This window comes from Cajanus cajan, chromosome 6 (genome assembly GCF_000230855.2).
Source record: "Cajanus cajan strain Asha chromosome 6, NIPB_CcT2T_4, whole genome shotgun sequence".
NCBI classification, from domain to species: Eukaryota; Viridiplantae; Streptophyta; class Magnoliopsida; order Fabales; family Fabaceae; genus Cajanus; species Cajanus cajan.
The window spans coordinates 912,928-934,483 of NC_138522.1; the positions used below are offsets into that span (position 1 = coordinate 912,928).

Below are 21,556 nucleotides of genomic sequence, written 5' to 3' on the forward strand. Positions count from 1 at the left end.
AAATGGTTAAGCAAGGAGACCCAATCTCTCCTTTCCCATTTGGCCTATTTATTAAGTTTCTATTTCAATTGATTCAATTAGTTGTGGATGCAAAATAGTGGCAACCTATCCATGTAGTAAGAAAAGCTCCTTTACTTTCTAACCTAGTGTTTGGGGATGGCTTGATTCTCTTTGCAAAAGCAAGTGAGGATCAGACGAGTGTTATTAGTAAGATTATGGAGTGTTTCTATAGATGTTCTAGTTAGGGGATTAATTGTGATAAAAACTTTTTTTTTTCCTCAAAGAATGTTGGTTGCATCGGAAACAACAACTTAGTCAGGCCCTAAGATTTCAATACACTGGAGATTTTGGTAAATATATGGGTGTCTCAATCCTTCTCAAGTGTGTCTCTAAAGAATCATTTAATTTCATTATGAATAAAGAAAACATGAGGTTATCAAATTGGAAGACTCGAAATTTGTCTTTTGCTGGAAGGCTTACATTGGTAAAATTGGTTTTGTAGGCAATCCCTTCATATGTCATGAAAGCTACTAAATTATCATTGTTAATATGTGATTAGGTAGATAAAAAATGTAGAAGCTTCTTGTGGGGGGATTCAAAGACGAGCAAGAAGATTTACACAGTGGCATGGAGTAATGTGTGCAAGCCTAAATTTGCTAGGGGCTTGGGGTTGAGAACATCTAAAAAGTTCAATTTGACTTTTCTCATGAAATTATGTGGTTGGGATTTATGCATACATCATAATGCATTATGGGTATATGTTGTAAGAGCAAGGTATCAGTGTGGTGACTATTATTTCTTCAGTTAATATGAATACGAAGGGTTCAAACTTTTGGAAAGGTATTTGTAATTGTTGGAGTCAAGTGAAACAATTACTAACTTGGAGTATTCCCTCCACAATGATTTTTATTACAGTATACATAGTGGTTTTATAAACATGTGACTGAAACTTCTCTATTTTGAGAATTTTTTTTGATGAACATGCTTTAGATTGCATTCACATAATACCTCTACCTAATGCATTGGGAGGTCTAATTGATATATTGTGGAAAGAAACACCAACTAGTAACTTCTTTGTCGCATCTAAATATGCTTAGCTTATTATTGGGCTTGAATCTGAGAGTGAGCCATTGTTGGACACAATTTAGTGTTGGCTTGGATTAGAATGGGTACATACTTTGTTGGGGAAAATTGTCAATAATGCCTTATTGACTAATGTGGTGAGACATGCTAAACATTTGATAGCTAATGCTTCTTGTTTGAAATATGTGGGCTACCTTAAGGATGTGGAATATGTTTTTAGAAAATGCCTTCATGCTAGAGTTGTCTAGTATATTTTTCTTTTAGGACAATAACATTATTGGTTTTTCAATCAAGAATTTTTGGAATGGCTACTTTGTAATTTGTGTGATTCCTCTAATATACATAATAGGAGCCAGAATATTTTATTTGAAGTGACTTTGGATGTGTTATGGCAATGTAAGAATCACTTTAGGGTTTTTCCATGTAGCCCTCTACAATAAAATTGTGCATTCTTGTTGGTGAAGATGCTATCAAGATTAGTTGTACACATCATGTGGATAGAGTCAGTTTTGTTGGGAAAATTCTGGGGCCAATGCATGTTTGTTGGTAACCTTCCCTTCTTGATATTATGGAACTTAATCGTGATGCATCGATGACGATAACAAGGACAATTATAGGAGGCACTTTTCGTAATCATTTGAGCATTATTACATTTTTTTGTAGCTAACATTGGCTACTATTCGATGCTACAATGTGAGTTATGGACGATTCATATTGGTATTACAATTGCTTAGAACAAGGGGTTTGAATTTTTTTTTTTTTTAGAGTCTGGTTCAACTTCTATAGTGTCTTTGTTGAGGGAAGGTTGTAATTCCTATCACCTATGTTTTTTACTAGTGTAGGGTATCACTATCACCCCTTTTAACCTGACTGATGGAGGATTATCTTGGTCTCATGTGTTATGTAAAGCGAATCAAGTAGTGAATAAGTTAGCCAATTTTGGTTTGTCCTTGGGAGATACTATTTGTATATTTAATGATTTTAGACCTTTTTATGCTCTGATTACTAGAGTTGATGTTGCTCAAACTGTGTATCCTTGTGGTTTTTAATTGATTGTGTTGAGGTGTTTTTTCCCTTTCAATTCACCCAAAAAAAATGCATGTTAATATTGGTGAACAAGTTTTTTAAGAATATTTTCTTTGGGTTGTGCAAAGTACAAACAATTATAAACTTTTGAAGACATTAGTAATATAATTGAGGACGTAATATAACCAATTATGAGTTTTAAATTCAGCCGATAATTCTACTCGACTTGAGTATAAGTATAAAACCATTAGGATTAGTCGAGTAGTGTTAAGACTTTAAACAATATACACATGATCATAAATTTGAATTATATTATTGTTATTGTAATTTTTACATATAAAAAATTAAATATAATTATTTTGGGTAATAAAACACCTAAAATCCATATAAGAAAGACATGAATAATATTTTTTCATAAAAATAATAAGTTTTCTTACATTTGATTCATTATCCCTTGCTAATATTTCCCTTTATATTTTCTTTTCAACTTTTAATGTCACAAACATTTAATTATTTTTATATAAAACACAAGCAATTAATGTTAAATATCACATTTTTTTAAAATTTATTAGATGAAATAATATAGTCGATTTTAAAACTCACTCCATCTTAATTTCCCTTTAAAAATCTCAAAATTAATAATAGAAATTCAAAATTTTGTTTAATAAGATATATTAAAGCGTAACACAATTAGAGTGTGAGTTTTTAATTTTTGCGGTGGTCATGTTGATACTAAAATCTTTCAAATCATATATGCTCCTTCAAGATTTGTTGTTTTAGTAGTACCAAAAGTAGTTATTTCAAGTAATTTTACATTTGTGTTATTTAACAAAAGATTGGATTTTGATTAAGTCTAGAAGGGGTGTACAAAAAAAAAAACTAGTTTAAATTTGAAATCAAAGTGTACTATTTAAAAAAAACAACATTGTTCACTTAAAATGAATATTAAAAAAATGAACCGTATTGATAATTAAGTTTGGTGTATCATTTTTTAAATAATAAAATAAAATTAAATCAAAATAATTTACATATGTCTTTCATATCTCACGGTTTAATAATTTGCATTATTGCATAAAATGTTTAAACATTCTTTACGATCATGATGTTATATTTTCTTTAACCTTTTGTTTGTCTTTAAACTATTAAAGTAAATGTTAGTTATCAAATCATGTTTCATAATTAATTTACACACGAAAATTATAGTTCTTCAATGTTTTTGAGTTGACCTCTTTAAATTTTTCTGATTAAACTTTTTTACTTAATTTTTTTTTAATAAAATAAAGATTTTTCTATCTTTTATGATATATTTTATCTATTTAATTAGTCTCTAAATTAAATGTCTAATTAGTAAAAGAATTTTAATTTATCTCTAAATAGTACATTAATTATTACTTTGTTCACAATTTAAAAAAAAAATATTTTTTCTTAAAAAAATTGTTCAATTCTTAAAAATTGACACAAAATTGATTTGGTTATAAATCGATATATTAATGTGATTCAACAATTTGATAAAATAGTGATTCTTTTTAAAAATAAACCATGCACACCCATACTAACTAAAGTATAAAATCGCAGTCAAAGATATTATTTTACTTTTATAAGAACCAATTAAATAAAAAAAGTTATACATTCTTTTGAATCAAGAAATGAAACTAAATCTAATAATAAAACTAACTAATAATAAAGATGAAATCATAATAATATATACAAATATTAGATTTAAACATCGTTCTCATCATTATAATTTTTAATTTTTATGAATAAAAAAATAACTATAAGTATTAGATTTGGTTAGAATGTGTAATTAATTCTTATGTCTTAGAGAAATATAAAGTGTAACTAATTTAAAAAGATATTATTGGCAAAAATTTCGACGGTTGACATGATGACACCGACTCATCCTAAGACATTACTCTTTCACTTTTAAAAGCAAAATCTTGCTAAGAAAGACCAAAGTCCAAACAGTAAAAAGTAAAACTTAGACAACGATAGATAGCAAAGGTTGATGAGAAATTGAAATTGCATTGCTGTAAAGCCTGCAACTGTAAGGATTGACCAATGCACACAATCGTTAAAGCTGTGAGATTCTCTTCCACTTTCATTTTGGAAGTCGCAAATGTTTTTTTCACTTAACGGCACCACTCTTTTGTCGTTTACTGCTTGGTCGTTTTATCACCATCTCCCTTCCATTGACATTCTTCGGATTTTGTCTCCCTCCACATTATAGAACATGGCCATTTTTTTACAGCTACATCGATTCATATACCTATATTACATGTTACATTTTACAATAGTTATCAGAGTTTAATCTTCAAGTTGATATACATAAAAGTACATTTATCTCTTGAATAGATCATCATATAGCTTAAAGTATGATCCTCATGTCTCCATCATTTGTACGAAAGTACATGTTTTGAAATATATGATTTTCTTAAATGGATCATGCCCTTTAAAAAAAAAAATGAAAATGAATCCACATGATGGGTACCTGCTGCCATGGCAGGATGAAAATATAGAATTGAGTTGGGTGTCGTATTGTGTTGGTAGCAGAGGGATAGGACATAGCATATAGGAGTCAACCACAGTGAATGTATATATAATAAGGTTGGTGTGGCTGCCTCACGGGCTTCTTCTTATCTTCTATTGTCCCTTCACAATTTCACATCCAAATAACTACCGTGCCCATGAGGTTTCGCACAGTGCCAACCAAACCAGCTTCGACTTCGACACGTCCCACGATGCCTCCATCTTCATCACAAACTTACCTTTTCCCCACCTCTTACGTACTTCAACAAATTTGTTTGTTGGCTTCAATTTCATGCACGTTTAATAAGCTAATTTTGATTCATTGCATTATTAATATTTTTCAGTTACCAGCATTTTCTAGAGAAATATGGCAAACACGCGAGTATGTCATCAGTCGTCGCATAAAACATTTCATACTCTATACATAACACATTGATTCGCTCCAGAATATAAGTCTAGTTATCGATAGTATAGTGATTGATTTAATGTTGATCCAACATGATGTATTTGTTTTCACCATATTGTAAAACATTATTTGATAATCATATTAATGCATTTCAAGTATTATTAAATATAAATTCTAACTGTATAATTTTAGGTAGTTTTAAATATCTTAACACACACATATATATAGGAGAGTTATAATAACTTTTACTAAATATTACACTGCTTAATAACTCTATATTAAATATAAATTTTGTAAATCTAATCATTAGATTGAAAATTCTTTACTCTTATATCATATATATAAAGTTTTATATTAATCCAAGATGATTTGATATTTCATTCTTATAAAACAAAATTGACATAATATATTCATTTCAAAATATACTAAAATATGAACATTTTGATTACCTTTAAGTTGTTGTTCAATTTTAACAAAATTTGATATACATATAAAGTGATATGAAATTTCAATCTAACGGTTGAATTTACAAAAATTCACATTTAATATAAAATTATTAAGTGGTGTAATACTTAGTAAAAATTACACCGATGTAATTATAATCTCTCTCATATATATATATATATATATATATATATATATATATATATATATATATATATATATATATATATTATGGGAACGTGCTTCTTTTTAAAAAAATAAAAACACATAATATATTGAGCGATTAATTAAAAAGTGAGAGATTTGAGGGGTGAAATTTAAAAAAGAGAGTACGAAACTTAAATAAAAATAACAATGAATAAAATATTCTTATTATCTTTCTCAATTTCTATAAAGACATATAGTATTTATTATATGGGACAAAAATTTGAATATATATTTTTTAATATTCTTAATTTCTAATTCTACATGGGCCACAATATCAATCAATATAGAACGAAGGGAGTAATATACTCTGTTTGTTTTATTTTGTTTAACAACTATTTCTTTTTACAAGTATTAGTAAATGTGAGTAATATTTCAGACTTTATAAAAATTATAATACAATTTACTAATATACTATTTATCTTTCCTATTAATTAAATTATCTTTCCAAATTTTTTAATATTAGAGAGGAGTTAAAATTAAATTAGGAGGGTTTTGTTCTCTTATATTCTCCACCTAAAGATTGAACTAAACAATAAATTTTTAAAAAAAATCTTTCTCTTCCCTCCTCATTTGGTATGTTAATCTTCTCTTATATCTCTCACTCTACAATAAATAGTCAAAGATATAATAAAAAAAAATATTTAATATTTCATTAATATTGTAAAATGACAAATAACATAGTTTTTTTTTTGCTAAATCATTTGAGGAAAGTATATTAGCATATGTTACATTTGGTTTTTTTTTTGCTAAATCATTTGAAGAAAGTATATTAGCATATGTTACATTTGTTTAGATAAATTTCTCTGAAAGTACTTATAGAAGAAAAAAAATAGAAACAAAAAATAAAATCATTTTTTCATAAATTAAAACAATTTATATATAAATTAGTTCCTAGAAGTGCTTTCATAATCTTATATAGAGCTGTATCTTATCTTAATATTAACTTTTCATTACCAAGAGAAAAAATTAACTTTCCTTAAAACTTTTTTTTTTAACTTATGAATAAATTTATTTTATTTTCTTCCTCCTAATTTTTTTGACAAATTTATCTAATATATCCTTAATCACTTCAAATTTATGCATATTTTTTTCTATAAAAAAATATAAATTAATCTTTAATAGTTAATTTTAAAATATTACGTGAATAATGTAGATAAAAATTATTGAATATATTTGAGACGTTTTCAAAGGCCTATTATATAATGAGATCCTTGTGAAGACTAGAGTGTTATGGATAAATTAAAGAGTAGTTTTGCAAAATTGCAATGTTGGGGGAACAATGTGTAACACAGAAGTAGTGGTTGGCGGGTGAAAAAGAGCAGGGACCTGTGCTAAATGAGATTCAAGAAAGCATGAAAAGATCTGTCCCCCTTAGATTTCTGCGCACTGCTCCACACCATTCATCATCCCCCACCATCTTCTCCCTTTTCTTTAATTGCACCACCCACCATAGCCACCTACTTCCCCTTTATTGCCTTTCTTTTTCTTTCCTGCACACCCAACTAACTTTCACTCTAAACTATAAATGCCCTTCCCCTTTTCCTATATTACTCCCACTTCCCATTCCCACCTTCAATTTACACTCACATCCCATCCTCAACACAACTTTAAACCATTTTCTAAAAAAATATAATTTGGTATCACCATCACTATGCTACTAATGCACTATATAGTATAGATAATTATGTTCTTTCACTATATAGTTAAAAATTTGATACCCTGAAAAAAATAAATCATGGGTATGACCAATGGTGTGTATTAGCTCTAATTAGTTAAAGAGGACCTTTCTCATGAACTGAATCTTGTTTTCCGTTAAGACATATCTTAAATCAGCAGTGAAGTTCAACGTACTCAACATAAGGGAATGCCTCTAGCTCCAGTAGTCAACTAGAACTGTTGAGCTGGTTCACATTTTCTACTTTGATTTATGGTGGTCTTTCAATTTTGAAGAAAACTACGTGCATTGTGGTGGTAGTTCAAGACCCTAAGGTTGAATTTTGTCATTTAGCAGGTACCTAGCCACTCAAATTAGCATGGTAATTCTAAGCTATGATAATTAATGACATATGCATAGGCTTTTCCCATGTTGTGTTCATTACTTCACATCAACAAAATCCAATAGATAAAATAAAACATTTTAGGTATGGAAAATATTTATGATAAGTATATTTTTTTTGGGAAAACATACTATGTTATTTTTATTTTCCCAAATTTTAAAAAATTAAGTAATGATTATCCATATTAAAAAAAAACTTCTATTCGTGCGATCACGTGTAGCATTGCAATAAAAAAAAAAAAAAAAAAAAGATTGCTGTCAATAAAATTAGCAATATTTCTTTCTGCGCAGAAAGGTATAAAGGAAAAAACAACGTAATATCTCTGTTTTCCACCAACGGTTTCTAATTCTAATCGGAAATCATAGGCAAGCGAGGTCTAAACAATTTTTAATTAACAAAAAAATAAAATAAAAGACAAAGCTGGGAAATGGAAAGCCACGTAAGCTTCCAGGTCAAAAGCAACACTGATCATGATGACATGTCAGACACGTGGAATCATCACGGGGCATGGATACGCCACGTGTCCTTGTCCTAATTTATTTTCCTATCTACCAACCGGGAACCCTTTTGCCGTTAATAAAAACTGAATATTACTCCTTCCACCACACCAGAGAGAGAGAGAAAAAGAGAGAGAGAGAGACGTTGCTTTTTAACACCGGCGAGGAGCTTCCGGTGACACTCGCTGGAAAATCTGTTTGCCGTTTCCGGTTGGTTACTCTTCCGGTGAACTCCATATACTCAGCTCCTGCATTTCATGGTTTCTGGATCGAGTCTTCTACGACACTCTTTGTGCCGTTTTATTCATCTTTGTTTGTCTTTGAAGCTCCTCGTGAAAAGAAAATACGTTACTTGACTCGTTCCTTTTCTTCTCTCATACTCTTAATCTAGCCGTTACAAAACAAAACAAAAAAAAGCTTCTATTTTTAGCTAGAGCGTGGGTTTTAGTTTTAGTTTTACTTGCTCTGACCAAATTCGGAGGCTTTGATCTTCATTACTTGTTTTCCCCGACTCAATTTCACATGGGTGCTTAGTGTTGGAAAATGCGAGCGTTATTTTCGACCATGAGAGTTTTTGTTTTTCTTGTGTGGTTCTGTGTGGCGGCGGCGGCGGTGAACCCTTCCCTGAACGACGACGTTTTGGGGCTGATTGTGTTCAAGGCTGACATACGAGATCCGAAGGGGACGCTGGCGTCTTGGAACGAGGACGACGAGAATGCGTGTGGGGCTGGTTGGGTTGGGGTGAAGTGCAACCCTAGATCCAACAGGGTGGTGGAGGTTAACCTAGATGGATTTTCTCTCTCTGGGAGAATAGGTCGAGGGTTGCAAAGGTTGCAGTTTTTGAGGAAGCTTTCTCTGGCGAATAATAACCTCACTGGGGGGATAAACCCCAACATTGCTAGAATAGATAACCTTAGGGTCATCGACTTGAGTGGGAACAGTCTCTCAGGGGAGGTGTCTGAGGATGTTTTCCGACAATGTGGGTCTCTCAGGACTTTGTCCTTGGCCAGGAACAGGTTTTCTGGGAGCATTCCCTCTACTTTGGGGGCTTGTGCTGCTCTTGCTGCTATTGACCTTTCCAGTAACCAGTTTTCTGGTTCTGTCCCTTCTGGGGTTTGGTCTTTGAGTGCTCTCAGGTCTCTGGACTTGTCTGATAACTTGTTGGAGGGTGAGATTCCTAAGGGGTTTGGGGCTATGAAGAATTTGAGGAGTGTTAGCGTGGCGAGGAATCGGATGACCGGGAGTGTTCCCGATGGGTTTGGGAGCTGTTTGCTTTTGAGGTCCATTGATTTGGGGGATAATTCCTTTTCTGGGAGCATTCCTGGTGATTTTAAGGAGCTTTCATTGTGTGGTTACCTTAGTTTGCGAGGAAATGCTTTCTCAGGAGAGGTTCCTGAGTGGATTGGAGAGATGAGAGGGCTTGAGACGTTGGACCTTTCCAACAACGGGTTGACTGGTCAGGTGCCCAAGTCAATTGGGAATCTTCAGTCGTTGAAGATGTTGAATTTTTCAGGAAATGGTTTCACTGGTAATCTGCCAGAGTCAATGGCGAGTTGCACCAAGCTTTTGACGTTGGATGTCAGCCGGAATTCGTTGTCCGGATGGCTTCCATTGTGGATTTTCAAGTCGGATTTGGACAAGGTTTTGGTGTCGGAAAAGGGGAGTGATAGGGTGAAAAGCCCTTTGTTTGCCTTGGCTGAAGTCTCGGTTCAAAGTCTTCAAGTGTTGGATTTGTCTCACAATGCATTTTCTGGTGAAATCACAGATGCTGTTGCAGGTCTAACCAGCTTGCGGGTTTTGAATTTGGCAAATAACTCTCTTAGAGGTCCTATACCAGCTGCAGTTGGTGAATTGAAAACATGTGCTAGTCTTGATCTGAGCTATAATAAGCTGAATGGAAGCATACCTTGGGAAATAGGAGGAGCTGTGTCCTTGAAAGAACTGGTATTGGAAAGGAACTTCCTAATTGGGAAAATTCCAACTTCAATTGAGAACTGCTCTATGCTAACAACTCTGTAAGTTCATTTTCCATGTCCCATCTTTCATTTTGGCGTTTTATACATGTGCTTGTATTTACAGTAGGTGTATACTGTTGCCCTTGTACTAATGTTAAGTTTCATCAGATGGGTTTAGCTTATCTGCATGCTATATAATTGATGAAAGTATGTTTAACTCAATTTAATACACCTTTGGATGCATTTAAAGTAAATCCAGCATGTTTGTTCATTGTTCATATACTCTTGATTGGAAACTTTTCTCTGTATTATAGTTTATTCCATGTTCTATTGAGATGTGTGGCTTATCATACTATATTCATGACAACTGAATTTGATTTAGTCTGGCATCAAGTTTTGGTATTTTGGCATAAACATGCACAATGCAATACTTAACTTTGTTAAGTTAATTTATACTTCGAACCTTTTATATACCCTACAAAATAGAAAATGCAAAAAGGTTGATGAGGAGATGTCAATAATTCATCTTGGGGAATGGATGGTGAAAGTGACATGAATGATTTAATTTTTTTTTCTTGGTAGATAATATCTGCTGTTAGTGTGGCCTTAAAGTTTATGGCATTGCAGTTTCATTAATTTTTTTTTTCTTAATAGGCGCTATTATGTAGGTTTTGTAGTCACGAGTTAAAATTTTAAATTTCATTCAGTAAGATGAGATCCAACTGCTCTATTTTTTATTGTTGGTCTGACTTCCCCCGGTTTTGCTTTGTTTTCTTTACCCTTTTCTCTTTTGGTACATTGTGTAGGATTCTGTCCCAGAACAGGCTGAGTGGCCAAATACCTGGCGCAGTTGCAAAACTTACCAACCTGCAAACTGTGGACTTATCATTTAACAACCTTACTGGGACCCTTCCTAAGCAATTGGCCAACCTTGCCAATCTTTTTTCATTCAATTTATCTCACAACAACCTTCAGGGTGAACTGCCGGCTGGTGGTTTTTTCAACACCATTGCACCTTCCTCTGTTTCTGGCAATCCATCTCTTTGTGGCTCTGCAGTGAACAGATCATGCCCTGCTGTAATGCCTAAGCCTATTGTTCTAAATCCCAACACTTCTACTGACGCTGGCCCGGGTACACTGCCTTCAAATTTGGGTCACAAAAGAATCATTCTCAGCATTTCTGCAATCATTGCCATTGGTGCAGCTGCTGTCATTGTAATTGGTGTTATTAGCATCACTGTTCTCAATCTCCGTGTTCGCTCCTCTGAATCCCGGGATGCAGCTGCCATTGCATTTTCTGCAGGGGATGAATTCAGCCATTCCCAAACTACAGATGCCAACTCTGGCAAGCTTGTTATGTTTTCAGGTGAGCCTGATTTTAGTTCAGGTGCGCATGCTTTGCTTAATAAGGATTGTGAGCTTGGGCGTGGAGGATTTGGTGCAGTGTACCAAACGGTTCTCAGAGATGGGCACTCAGTTGCTATAAAGAAGCTCACTGTATCAAGCCTTGTCAAGTCTCAAGAAGATTTTGAAAGAGAAGTGAAGAAATTAGGAAAAATCAAACACCAAAACCTTGTGGAACTTGAGGGTTATTATTGGACACCATCACTGCAGCTCCTCATATACGAGTTTGTCTCTGGTGGTAGTCTCTATAAGCATCTTCATGAAGGATCCGGTGGAAACTTCCTCTCATGGAATGAGAGATTTAATGTGATTCTTGGAACCGCAAAGGCCTTGGCACACTTGCACCATTCCAACATTATTCACTACAACATTAAGTCAACCAATGTCCTTCTTGATAGCTATGGTGAACCAAAAGTAGGGGATTTTGGCCTAGCGAGGCTGTTGCCAATGCTTGATCGATACGTTCTGAGCAGCAAAATTCAGAGCGCACTTGGCTACATGGCACCAGAGTTTGCCTGCAAAACGGTGAAAATCACCGAAAAATGTGATGTATATGGGTTTGGTATCTTGGTCTTGGAGATTGTTACTGGGAAGAGGCCTGTTGAATACATGGAGGATGACGTGGTGGTGCTTTGTGACATGGTTAGAGGGGCGTTGGAAGAAGGCAGGGTGGAGGAATGCATTGATGAGAGACTCCAAGGGAAGTTCCCAGCAGAAGAAGCTATTCCTGTGATGAAACTAGGCTTAATATGTACTTCTCAAGTGCCATCTAATAGGCCTGACATGGGAGAGGTAGTTAACATATTGGAGCTGATAAGATGTCCCTCTGAAGGACAAGAAGAATTGGGATGAATGAATTAACTTGCAATTTTCTTTTGTTAGGATCATAGACAATGGGTTGTCCGGGGAAGAAGAATCCGGTTTTATTTATTAAAGAGAGAGAGGGAGAAATATTTGTCGCAAAATGTTTACTTTTCATTGTAATTTTTTTTTGTTAGTCTCTAGTTGTTTGTTTTAAGATTTCTCTTAAGTATGCTACACCTAGGATGCCGGATTCCTTTTCACCGGGTTCCGTTTTGGACCCCCCCCCCCCCCCCCCCTTTCAAAATTGTGGCTCAATTACTGATCTTTCATATTCTAGTTTGTTTGTTTTGGTGTCGCACTTATTGTTTCGGATAGCTTGTTGCTTTTCTTTGTCTAGAAATGGCCATATATATTTTGTTCGTACGCTTTTTATTTTGTATGAAATTGCCAAGAGCATTAGCTCTAGCATTCACATGGTATACCCTTTTATTTATTTTAAGGAGGGAAATGTTGGAAAAAGCTAATCGCATCTAATAATTCGAGTCATGATGGTGTTTTTAGGTTCAGGTTGTGTATAGTTGAATTGAAGAGGTCAACTTGGTTAGAGATCAATGAATAATGATCAGACGATATGTTATAGAAGGAAAAACAAAATGAACACTGTATTTCTCTAGTTTGACATTGATCTTGCACTGATTTTCTGCTGGAATGTATGGTTGTTGGGCTATAAAATGAATTCGACAGATATGACTGACTAGATGTTTTTATTTATCAAAAACTATGGAATAAAAAAAAGAAACTAATAAAGTGCCAATTTAGAAGTCAAAAGTGAGTTAAGAGCCTCGGCCCTCGGGACTTCCTAGATTCCTAGCACCCATTTTTAAGAAAATATTTATTTAAAATCCAATCAGCATTGCATTGCATATAATAGAATGAGAAGAAAAAAGTGGTGATGAGAGACAGAGAGCACGCCTAAAGATGAGAATGATAATAGTAAATCTGTGTTATTGGATTATAGAATATTACCCGATATGATGCTGTCGGAATAGAAGCTTTCTTTTGTGTTATATTGCTGCCCATGTTCGTTGCTTTTACTTTTTTTTAATTCCTTACTTCCTAGCTCCCGTACCTATATCTGTATATAGTTTTTTATTGTCATTTTCAATTTAATATATTTGAATGAGCAATTTACTTTATTTAGTTGCACAACATTGTTCTGTCACATAATTTAGTGGCTGACGGGCTGTATCAATTGACAATATAAATAAATTATTATAATTTTATTGTAAACTTTGGTATGCTTTTATTAGACAATCATTTGATTTTTGGATTGAAGCTAAAATGAATATCTCTAATTATTGCTGTTTCCCAATACTATTTCCCCTACTTGATATTTATTTCCACCGGAAGAATTTAACCGGGGTGAATTGAATACGTGATTTGACATTGTTTGTTGTTTTGTTGTATTTGGGCCAACTTGGAAATAAGTATTTTGTGGAAAGAAAAGGAGAGAAGAGGATGTACCAAAGGAGGGAAAATAAATAAATAAAACGACAGAGTTGTCTAGGGTTGTGGCGCATATTCATATTCTAGTCTAGTCCTTTGTTTCTCTGCAAAGAGAAGTGAAGAAGCAAAAGAAGGGCTTATGTTATGGAATGGGATAAGCATGTGCATATATTGAAAGCAGTGAGTTGTCCCTATTTTCCTAATGCAGTTAGCTATGAATTAACGCAAACGGTGTTGGGCCCAAGGGAACCTAATGCATCGGCTTTCTCACCACATGGACCATTCATTTTTTCCATATCAAATATCAAGACTATAAAAATATTATAAAAAAAAATGAATCTGCAGTTACTATAAGGCTAATGTGACGACCTCATGGTGAAAATAGAAAAACTAAGCTCCTTTCTGAATTATAGGTTAATTATTTATTTTATTTTATTTTATTTTTTATAAATTTTTTTACTCTATATTTTTGGATCATATAGTGTAAGAATTTATTTTATCGTAATTAATATTTTAGAGGAGTGTACCTAAAAAAGAAACTATAAATTTATTGGACTTGAAAGACTCATGAGCACCTCCTTGAACACCCAGTCCAACGAAATGGGTCATCCGCTTGCTTAGACAAGTTAGTTGGATACCATTCTCATTAGAGCTGTTAAAATGGGCTTAGCCCGGTGAGCCAACCCAGCCCACCAAGGGTTCGAGCCGGGTTGGGAAAAAAAATTAAAAATTTTAATACAGGCCAATTTTGAACCCGGCTCACCCGGGTTCAACCCGTGGTGAGCCGGGCTGACCCACCAACCCGTTAAAAAAAGATTATACTTCAGCTTTCATTTTATTGGGCCCAATTGCCCAAATGAGTATTAGGGTTTGAATTATATTTGAATTATTAGACCCAAAAGAGTATTTGAGATGATTTTGAATTAATTTGTTTACATGAGATTATTTAGATTTTATTTGATTGTATTTATAATTATTTAATTATGATTTTGGGCTTTAGTTGTATATTAAAAAAATTACATTTTTTTAAAAATTAGGTGAGCCAGGTTCAATTTTTTTTAGCTTACTAATAAATGAGCCGGGTTGGGTTGGCCCACCAAATGCTCAACCCGTGATGGACCGGGTCGGGTTACCCGTTTTGACAACTCTAATTTTCATGAGAGGATAAAATGTTTCATGGTTCGTTAAATATTTTAACAAACTGCAACAAATTACAAGACCCTATCTAGTTACATCAAATATGTAACTAGAGTTAACTTGACTACAAGTTAACTAATATTAATTACACTTAGCCAATATTAGTTTAATTTGTATCATAAGTCAACTAAACTTTATATATATTTTTCTCTCTTATGTACATGCCACTTTTGATAAAATTTGATAAATACACTTTAGTTTATCTCTTTCAAAAGTCGAAGTCTTCTTTCTTAAAGAAATTATCTACTTATGAACTTTTATCAAGAATTTTCATCTTGTGACAAAAATTTTCACTATTCTTGCTTATCTTCTTTAGAAGTGGCAAACCTCATTCTTTATCACCCACCATTTTAGAGTTTTTTTTTTAAGGAATAAGTTCATTGAAAGTGATTAAAGCACTTTAAAGCTAGTTGAAGAGATACATCTATCATCTCTAAACTAATTTCATCAAACAATACCATTTAAAAAAAACTATAACCAATTTTAAAAAATCAAACTGCATTTTTACATAAATGAATTTTAAAAATCAAATCACATTAGTAATTAAGTTTAGTGCACTGATAGACCATTTTTAAAAATATTAAATAAAATTAATTCAAAACAATTTACTTATGTCTCTCATATATCATAGTTTGGTAATTTACAATATCACATAAAATGTTTGAGTATTACTTATTATTATTATGTTTTTTATTTTTTTAAAAACTTTTTGATTGTTTTTAATTACTAAAGTAAATGTCAGATATTATTAAATCATATTTCATAATTAATTTTTTACATGACAGTTATAATTCTTCAATGTTTTTGAATTTATCTCCATAGGTTCGTTTGTGTAAATTTTTTTCTTTTAAAAAATACTTTTTGATAAAATAATTTTTTTTTGGCTTTTATGATGCTTTTGCCTACTTAATTAGTCTTTGAGTTAAATGTCTATTTAGTAAAATATTTTTAATTTATCTCTAAAAAGTACACTAATCATGACTTTGCTCACAAATTTTAAAAATAAAACCTATTTTTTCTTTTAAAAAATATTTAAAAATGGTTAAGTACTTAAAATCTGTTTGAAATTGGTTTAGTTTTGAAACTAATTCTAAACCAATTATAAACCTGCTTATGAAAGTAGGTTGATTTTGAATTGGTTAATAATGTGGTTCAAATGGCTCATAAATCGGTTTAGTTCGATAAAATGGTGTAGTGTAATTTGGTGTGATTTTTTTAAAAAACCAAACCATACATGCCTCTACTTAATATCTCAAGTCAAGTGAGTGAAAAATAAGAAAACGTTATACTAAATTATAATATAAATAATTTGTAATATTTTGTCTTTTTTTTTACTATACTATTTCTAATTATCTAATGTTATTCTTATATCAAGTTATAATGAAGAAGAAATAAAAAAAATTATAGTTTTTATGAGTTTATGTATATAGTTCACCTACTATCTAAAGTTGACAATTAATATTATTTTACACCTATAGGACGAAACTTTCGCTAAAAACATTATTTTAACAATACAGAAATCGACATCAAAAGCATCAAGTTGTCCTCGAGTCCCAAGAATAAGAATAGTAAAATTATTTAATATTAACTATTATATATATATATATATATATATATATTTCGATCTAGAAGGAGCAATATAGTAAGTTTGTAATACAAAAGTTCCTTTAAATAAGACCTTATATTCAGAAATTGTATATAAAAAATGTGGTTGGAAGGGACCCCATTAAAAGTGATTTTAGTAAATAAAATCGATAAATAGTTGATATTAATAACATAATTAAAAAAAAAAAATTATAATACAAAAGGAATAAACTCTACCACCTAATCTCATGGTGATACGTGCAAAAGAAGAAATAACTATTTATTGTTTTGTCCAAATCCACATGATTAATGGTAGGAGACGAACAGCAACCATATTGTATGTAGAGATTAATGGAAATATCTTACTGCAAATAAGAGAGAATGTTATATTTTAACGTCTGTAGTTACAAAAGAATAATATAGAAAGCACTTAAAATTACTACACTTATGATTTTATGTTCTGTCAAAGACATTTATTTTCTTAAAAATATTTATATTATTTTACATTTTATTTCTACCAAATAACTTATAAAATAATTTTATTTTTCTAAATCAATCATACCCTTAAAATGAAATTGTATCCTTACCTTACCCTCTTTTTCCAGTCAATGTCCTTTGCATGACTCAAGAAACTAAACTTACAATGTAATTATTTGATTATACACCCTTTCTATCTTCGAGATATTCTTACATCTTCTTATAAGAAGAATTTTTTTTCCCCAGCGGGAAGATTTCCATTATTAAATTTATGTTTTTTGTCACTACCTCGTTGAGTACCATTATTTTCTTTTGGGTCCTTAATGCAATAGAAAAATACCAGGCCCAAGGCCAAGAAGATGGACAAACCAAAACTAAGAAGACCAAATTCGGATTATCCTAAACCCAACTAATATAAATGTTATTATATTAATTTAATCATCCCTGAAGGTTGATGAACTAAAGGGGTTAGCAACAACTCGAAATCCACCCAAAGTGAAAGAAAAAATAAATTAATGGGTCGATTCCGGTGGATTACCCTTTGGACAGGTTAGAAAAAACAGTTTTATATTCAAGATGTGATGGTGATGTTATTAATTATTCTTATTTTTTCAGCTTTACTATTTTTTTTTAATAATAATAATAATAGTTATATTGTTTGAAAGTTTGATAGTTATATGCAAGTTGGGTCTGGACTTCGAATAGATAAAGTTTGAATGGGCCCTAATTACATTGTATTAAGGTTCATTATATATACACCTCCTTTTTTTTATAAATACACCTCATTTTAATTTTTTTTTATAAAATATTATAATTTTTTAAAAAAAATTTAATTTTACACTTTCAACTTTCAATTTGTTACTTTCTTTTTCTTATTTACATACTTTTTTTTTTCTCTTTCAATTTTTACATGTTAACAAAATAGGTGGGGTGAAGGAAAAATAAAAGGATGTATGTAAAAATTGAAAAAAGGAGGAAAGATGTGTGAAAAAAAAGTATTAAATTAAATATTGTAGATGTAAAATTAAAAAAATTAAAACAAAAAATTAAAAATATTTTAAAATTTTAATTATTTTTTTTAAAAGAAGGTGTACTTATAGAAAAAAAGAGGTATATATATCATGAACCTTGTATTAAAAATGATATAAAGAATTGAAAATTTTGATTAAAAAAAATAGTGAAAAAAAAATCTGGGCCGTGATGACATTATCGAAGTAGCCCAAAACTAGATCAAACCGACCAGTGCATGTCTTAGTAGCACGAAGTCCAATGTGTCGCTGATTTCACACTGCTATTACAATAATTAACGCTACAAAAAATTATCATATACGGATAAATACCGTAAACCCTAAACATTATACATGTCACTAAAAATTACTTTTACTGACATAATAAATACAAGTTATGCTAATATATTGTTAAAATATGTGCATAAACTATAATGTGACATATAAAATATATTAAATCTTATTTAAAATTAATACTAAAATTGTATGTAACTATATATTAAAATAAATATATACTTACATATATTATATTTATAGTGATATTTTTTATACGTTACTATATATAACATTTCTTATGATGTAAATATTGTTAAATTAAATTTAATTAAAAATGGTCTTAAATTTAATTAGCTAGGATTATCTTAATTCACAACTATATACTTTAAATTATTAAAGTATCTTAACTAAAATACAAATAAGTGTGTACATTAACAAATGTTTGTATGCTTGTTAACGTACATCTCTTTTTTTTTTCTTTTTTTTTTTTTTTACAGAAAGAATATGCTACCAAATTATAATTATGATTTTCTTAGAATTAATACCCTTGCGACATAATTTGTTAATGTATTCTAAAAAAAACCAAAACAAGTGCCTGTACATTGGTGAATCCAATATATAATAATAAATAATTTTAATTGAATTATATTTTTTTTTCCAAAAAATACAATACTTATTTTAATAATCTTTACTCATCAATAAAAATTTTAGTCTTTAATTATTAATTGGTAAAGCGAGACACATGGTACACATAAAAAAAAAAGGAAAATTATATTGGACTAAGATTTTTTTTCAAATATAATAATCAATCATATATAAATATATCGATTTTCACTTTTTTGTTTTTGAATACGAAACATAAAAGAAGGACTGGAATATAAGATAAGAAAATAGTCAGAATTAACTTTTTTTATATCATGTTTTAAAAAATCTCAAATAAGACAAATAAAAATCAAGATATTCTAATAGAATATAAAGAAAGTACATTTAAAGCTTAAGTGACAAATCAAGATTGAGAGATGCTTCTTTGGATGTTTCTTGTGGCATGGAAGGATGAGCATCAATTCTTGCTGCGACTGTTGGTGTGGTCTCGATTTGACTTGATGAATTGGTGAAACCCTTTTCAAAAAGAGACAGTGTTCCAACATTGGCATTACCATATTCTGGCCTTAAACCCGCACTTGCATCACCTTTCATAATTCCAAACCCATCAAATAATGAAGAACTTGACACCCCATGAGGATTCTTCTTTAGCCAAGTGTGATCATACCGTGGAGTCCAAGAATGCTTGTGAATCATGGAATCTGTCCGAACTCCAAGTGCCCTATTGAAAGACCCTCCATAAAGGGAATGAGAGTTGTAAAAAGTTGGATAAGGATAATAAGGGTAGTGCCCAAAACCACCATCATCAAACCCTTGACGACGTTTCGCTAGGGCACGTTCTTGTTTATGAGCGTTTTGGTGTCCTCCCAAAGCTTGTGATGAAGAGAATTCCCTCTTGCAATAGTTGCATGAAAAAGTCTTTGCATTATTATTCTCATCATCACCTTTAGCGTCACAATTGGGTGAATCAACCACCTTAGAACTCGATGGTTCTTGAGCCATGTTGTCCTTTGAAAGCTTCATGAAATCCACCAATTCTTTGGAAGCCTTGAGACGCTTCTCGCTGTGTTTCATCACAATGAGAGAAAACTAAGATAATTGAACTTTTGAAATAGTGAATATGCAAAGAGGAGGCATGGACGTGGTTATTTATTCACGATGAATGCCATATCTACATTAATAAATAAGAAGAGAATCTCGTGTTGCCGTTTTTATTTCCAATTAGTGCAATGTAAAATATTGGAAGATCAACTAAAGATCAAGTAATAGTGCCAAGTACTTCAATCACAAAAACTTCCATAATCAAAGAGTGGGCACGAGTCATGTTAGTAAATCAAAGCTTTTATGTACTTTACATATGATATCAATTAATCACGTTATATGGCAAATCGGTATATTTGGTATTTATTTTGCTACTAGAGTTACTTGGAATAAAAATATTTCTCCAATTGAACAATATATTATATGTGCAACATAATCATGGCTTAATTGCCTTTGTTCTCTTCAAAAGTAACCTCCTTCTTTCAATTTGTTTCCTCCCATTACATAGCACACACTTTAGACAACTTGGAGCCATGAATTATGATTTAATTTATGTTCTTTCCTTAATACACGCTAACCCTTGGTGATGAAAAAGGAATTTATGAAGTGAGTTTTACATTCATGTTAGCAGGTTATTACATTCTTCTACAATTTTAAAAACAAACAATTGTATAAACTATAAAAAAAAAAAATTGTGGCATTTGTGTGTAAACTACGAGACAGAATGGAATACTCAATTTTGGGAGATATCTTGATGAAGAAAAAAAATGCAACGTCAAGATTATTTTTTTTGTACTTCATACGAAAATTAGAATTGTATTATAATTAAAAAAAAATAAAAAAAAAATATATATATATATATTCATTGAATGTTATTCAAAAGGAACAGAAATTTCTCTCGATTTAAAATTCTTATATTTTAAAGTTATTCTTATTTGATAAATATAATTTTGTTGATTAGTAAATTTGATATAAAATTTAGAAAACAATCATGCACAACCTTCCTAATTGGATATGCATTTCAACTCACTGCATTTATAGTTTTGTACAATTACGAATATACAATTCACCCGTTTAACAGTAGAATAATTTAAAAGATCCTTTTATTATTCTTTACTTGCGTGATGGCATTATATACATATACTATTTAGTGGTTAATATGTAATTGCGTATCAAACTTAATTGAAATATAAAATAATATAATTATATATCTTACAGTTTCTAATATTGAATAATCACTATATTTTAACACTGTCAAATAGGATATTTAAAGAAATAGTAACCATGCAAGTATTGGAACAAATAATCAATAATTTTTCCACCACAAATTCAAATTTATTATCTATTACCATGTTTAATTGTTCATAAAAAAATTCTTGCCTAAAATCACGTCATATATGGAAATCTGAGTGTTTCGCCTCTTGACTAAAACGTACATATTTTTTGTACAAAATTT

General features: G+C 31.2%; 2 protein-coding genes across 2 annotated transcripts; one reads left to right on the forward strand and one right to left on the reverse strand.

Moving 5' to 3' along the window:
• The first annotated feature begins 8,328 nt into the window (after positions 1 to 8,328).
• LOC109810070 (Leucine-rich repeat protein kinase family protein) lies at positions 8,329 to 12,832 on the forward strand. Its single transcript, XM_020373447.3, has 2 exons — positions 8,329 to 10,261; positions 11,008 to 12,832. The coding sequence occupies exons 1-2, from the start codon at positions 8,790 to 8,792 to the stop codon at positions 12,455 to 12,457; spliced, it is 2,922 nt and encodes a 973-aa protein (XP_020229036.1). The 5' UTR covers positions 8,329 to 8,789; the 3' UTR covers positions 12,458 to 12,832.
• Positions 12,833 to 19,443: 6,611 nt separating this feature from the next.
• Positions 19,444 to 20,133, reverse strand: LOC109810107 (uncharacterized). The gene has a single exon (XM_020373491.2). It carries the CDS (start codon positions 20,131 to 20,133, stop codon positions 19,444 to 19,446), a length of 690 nt encoding a protein of 229 aa, XP_020229080.2.
• Positions 20,134 to 21,556: the final 1,423 nt, after the last annotated feature.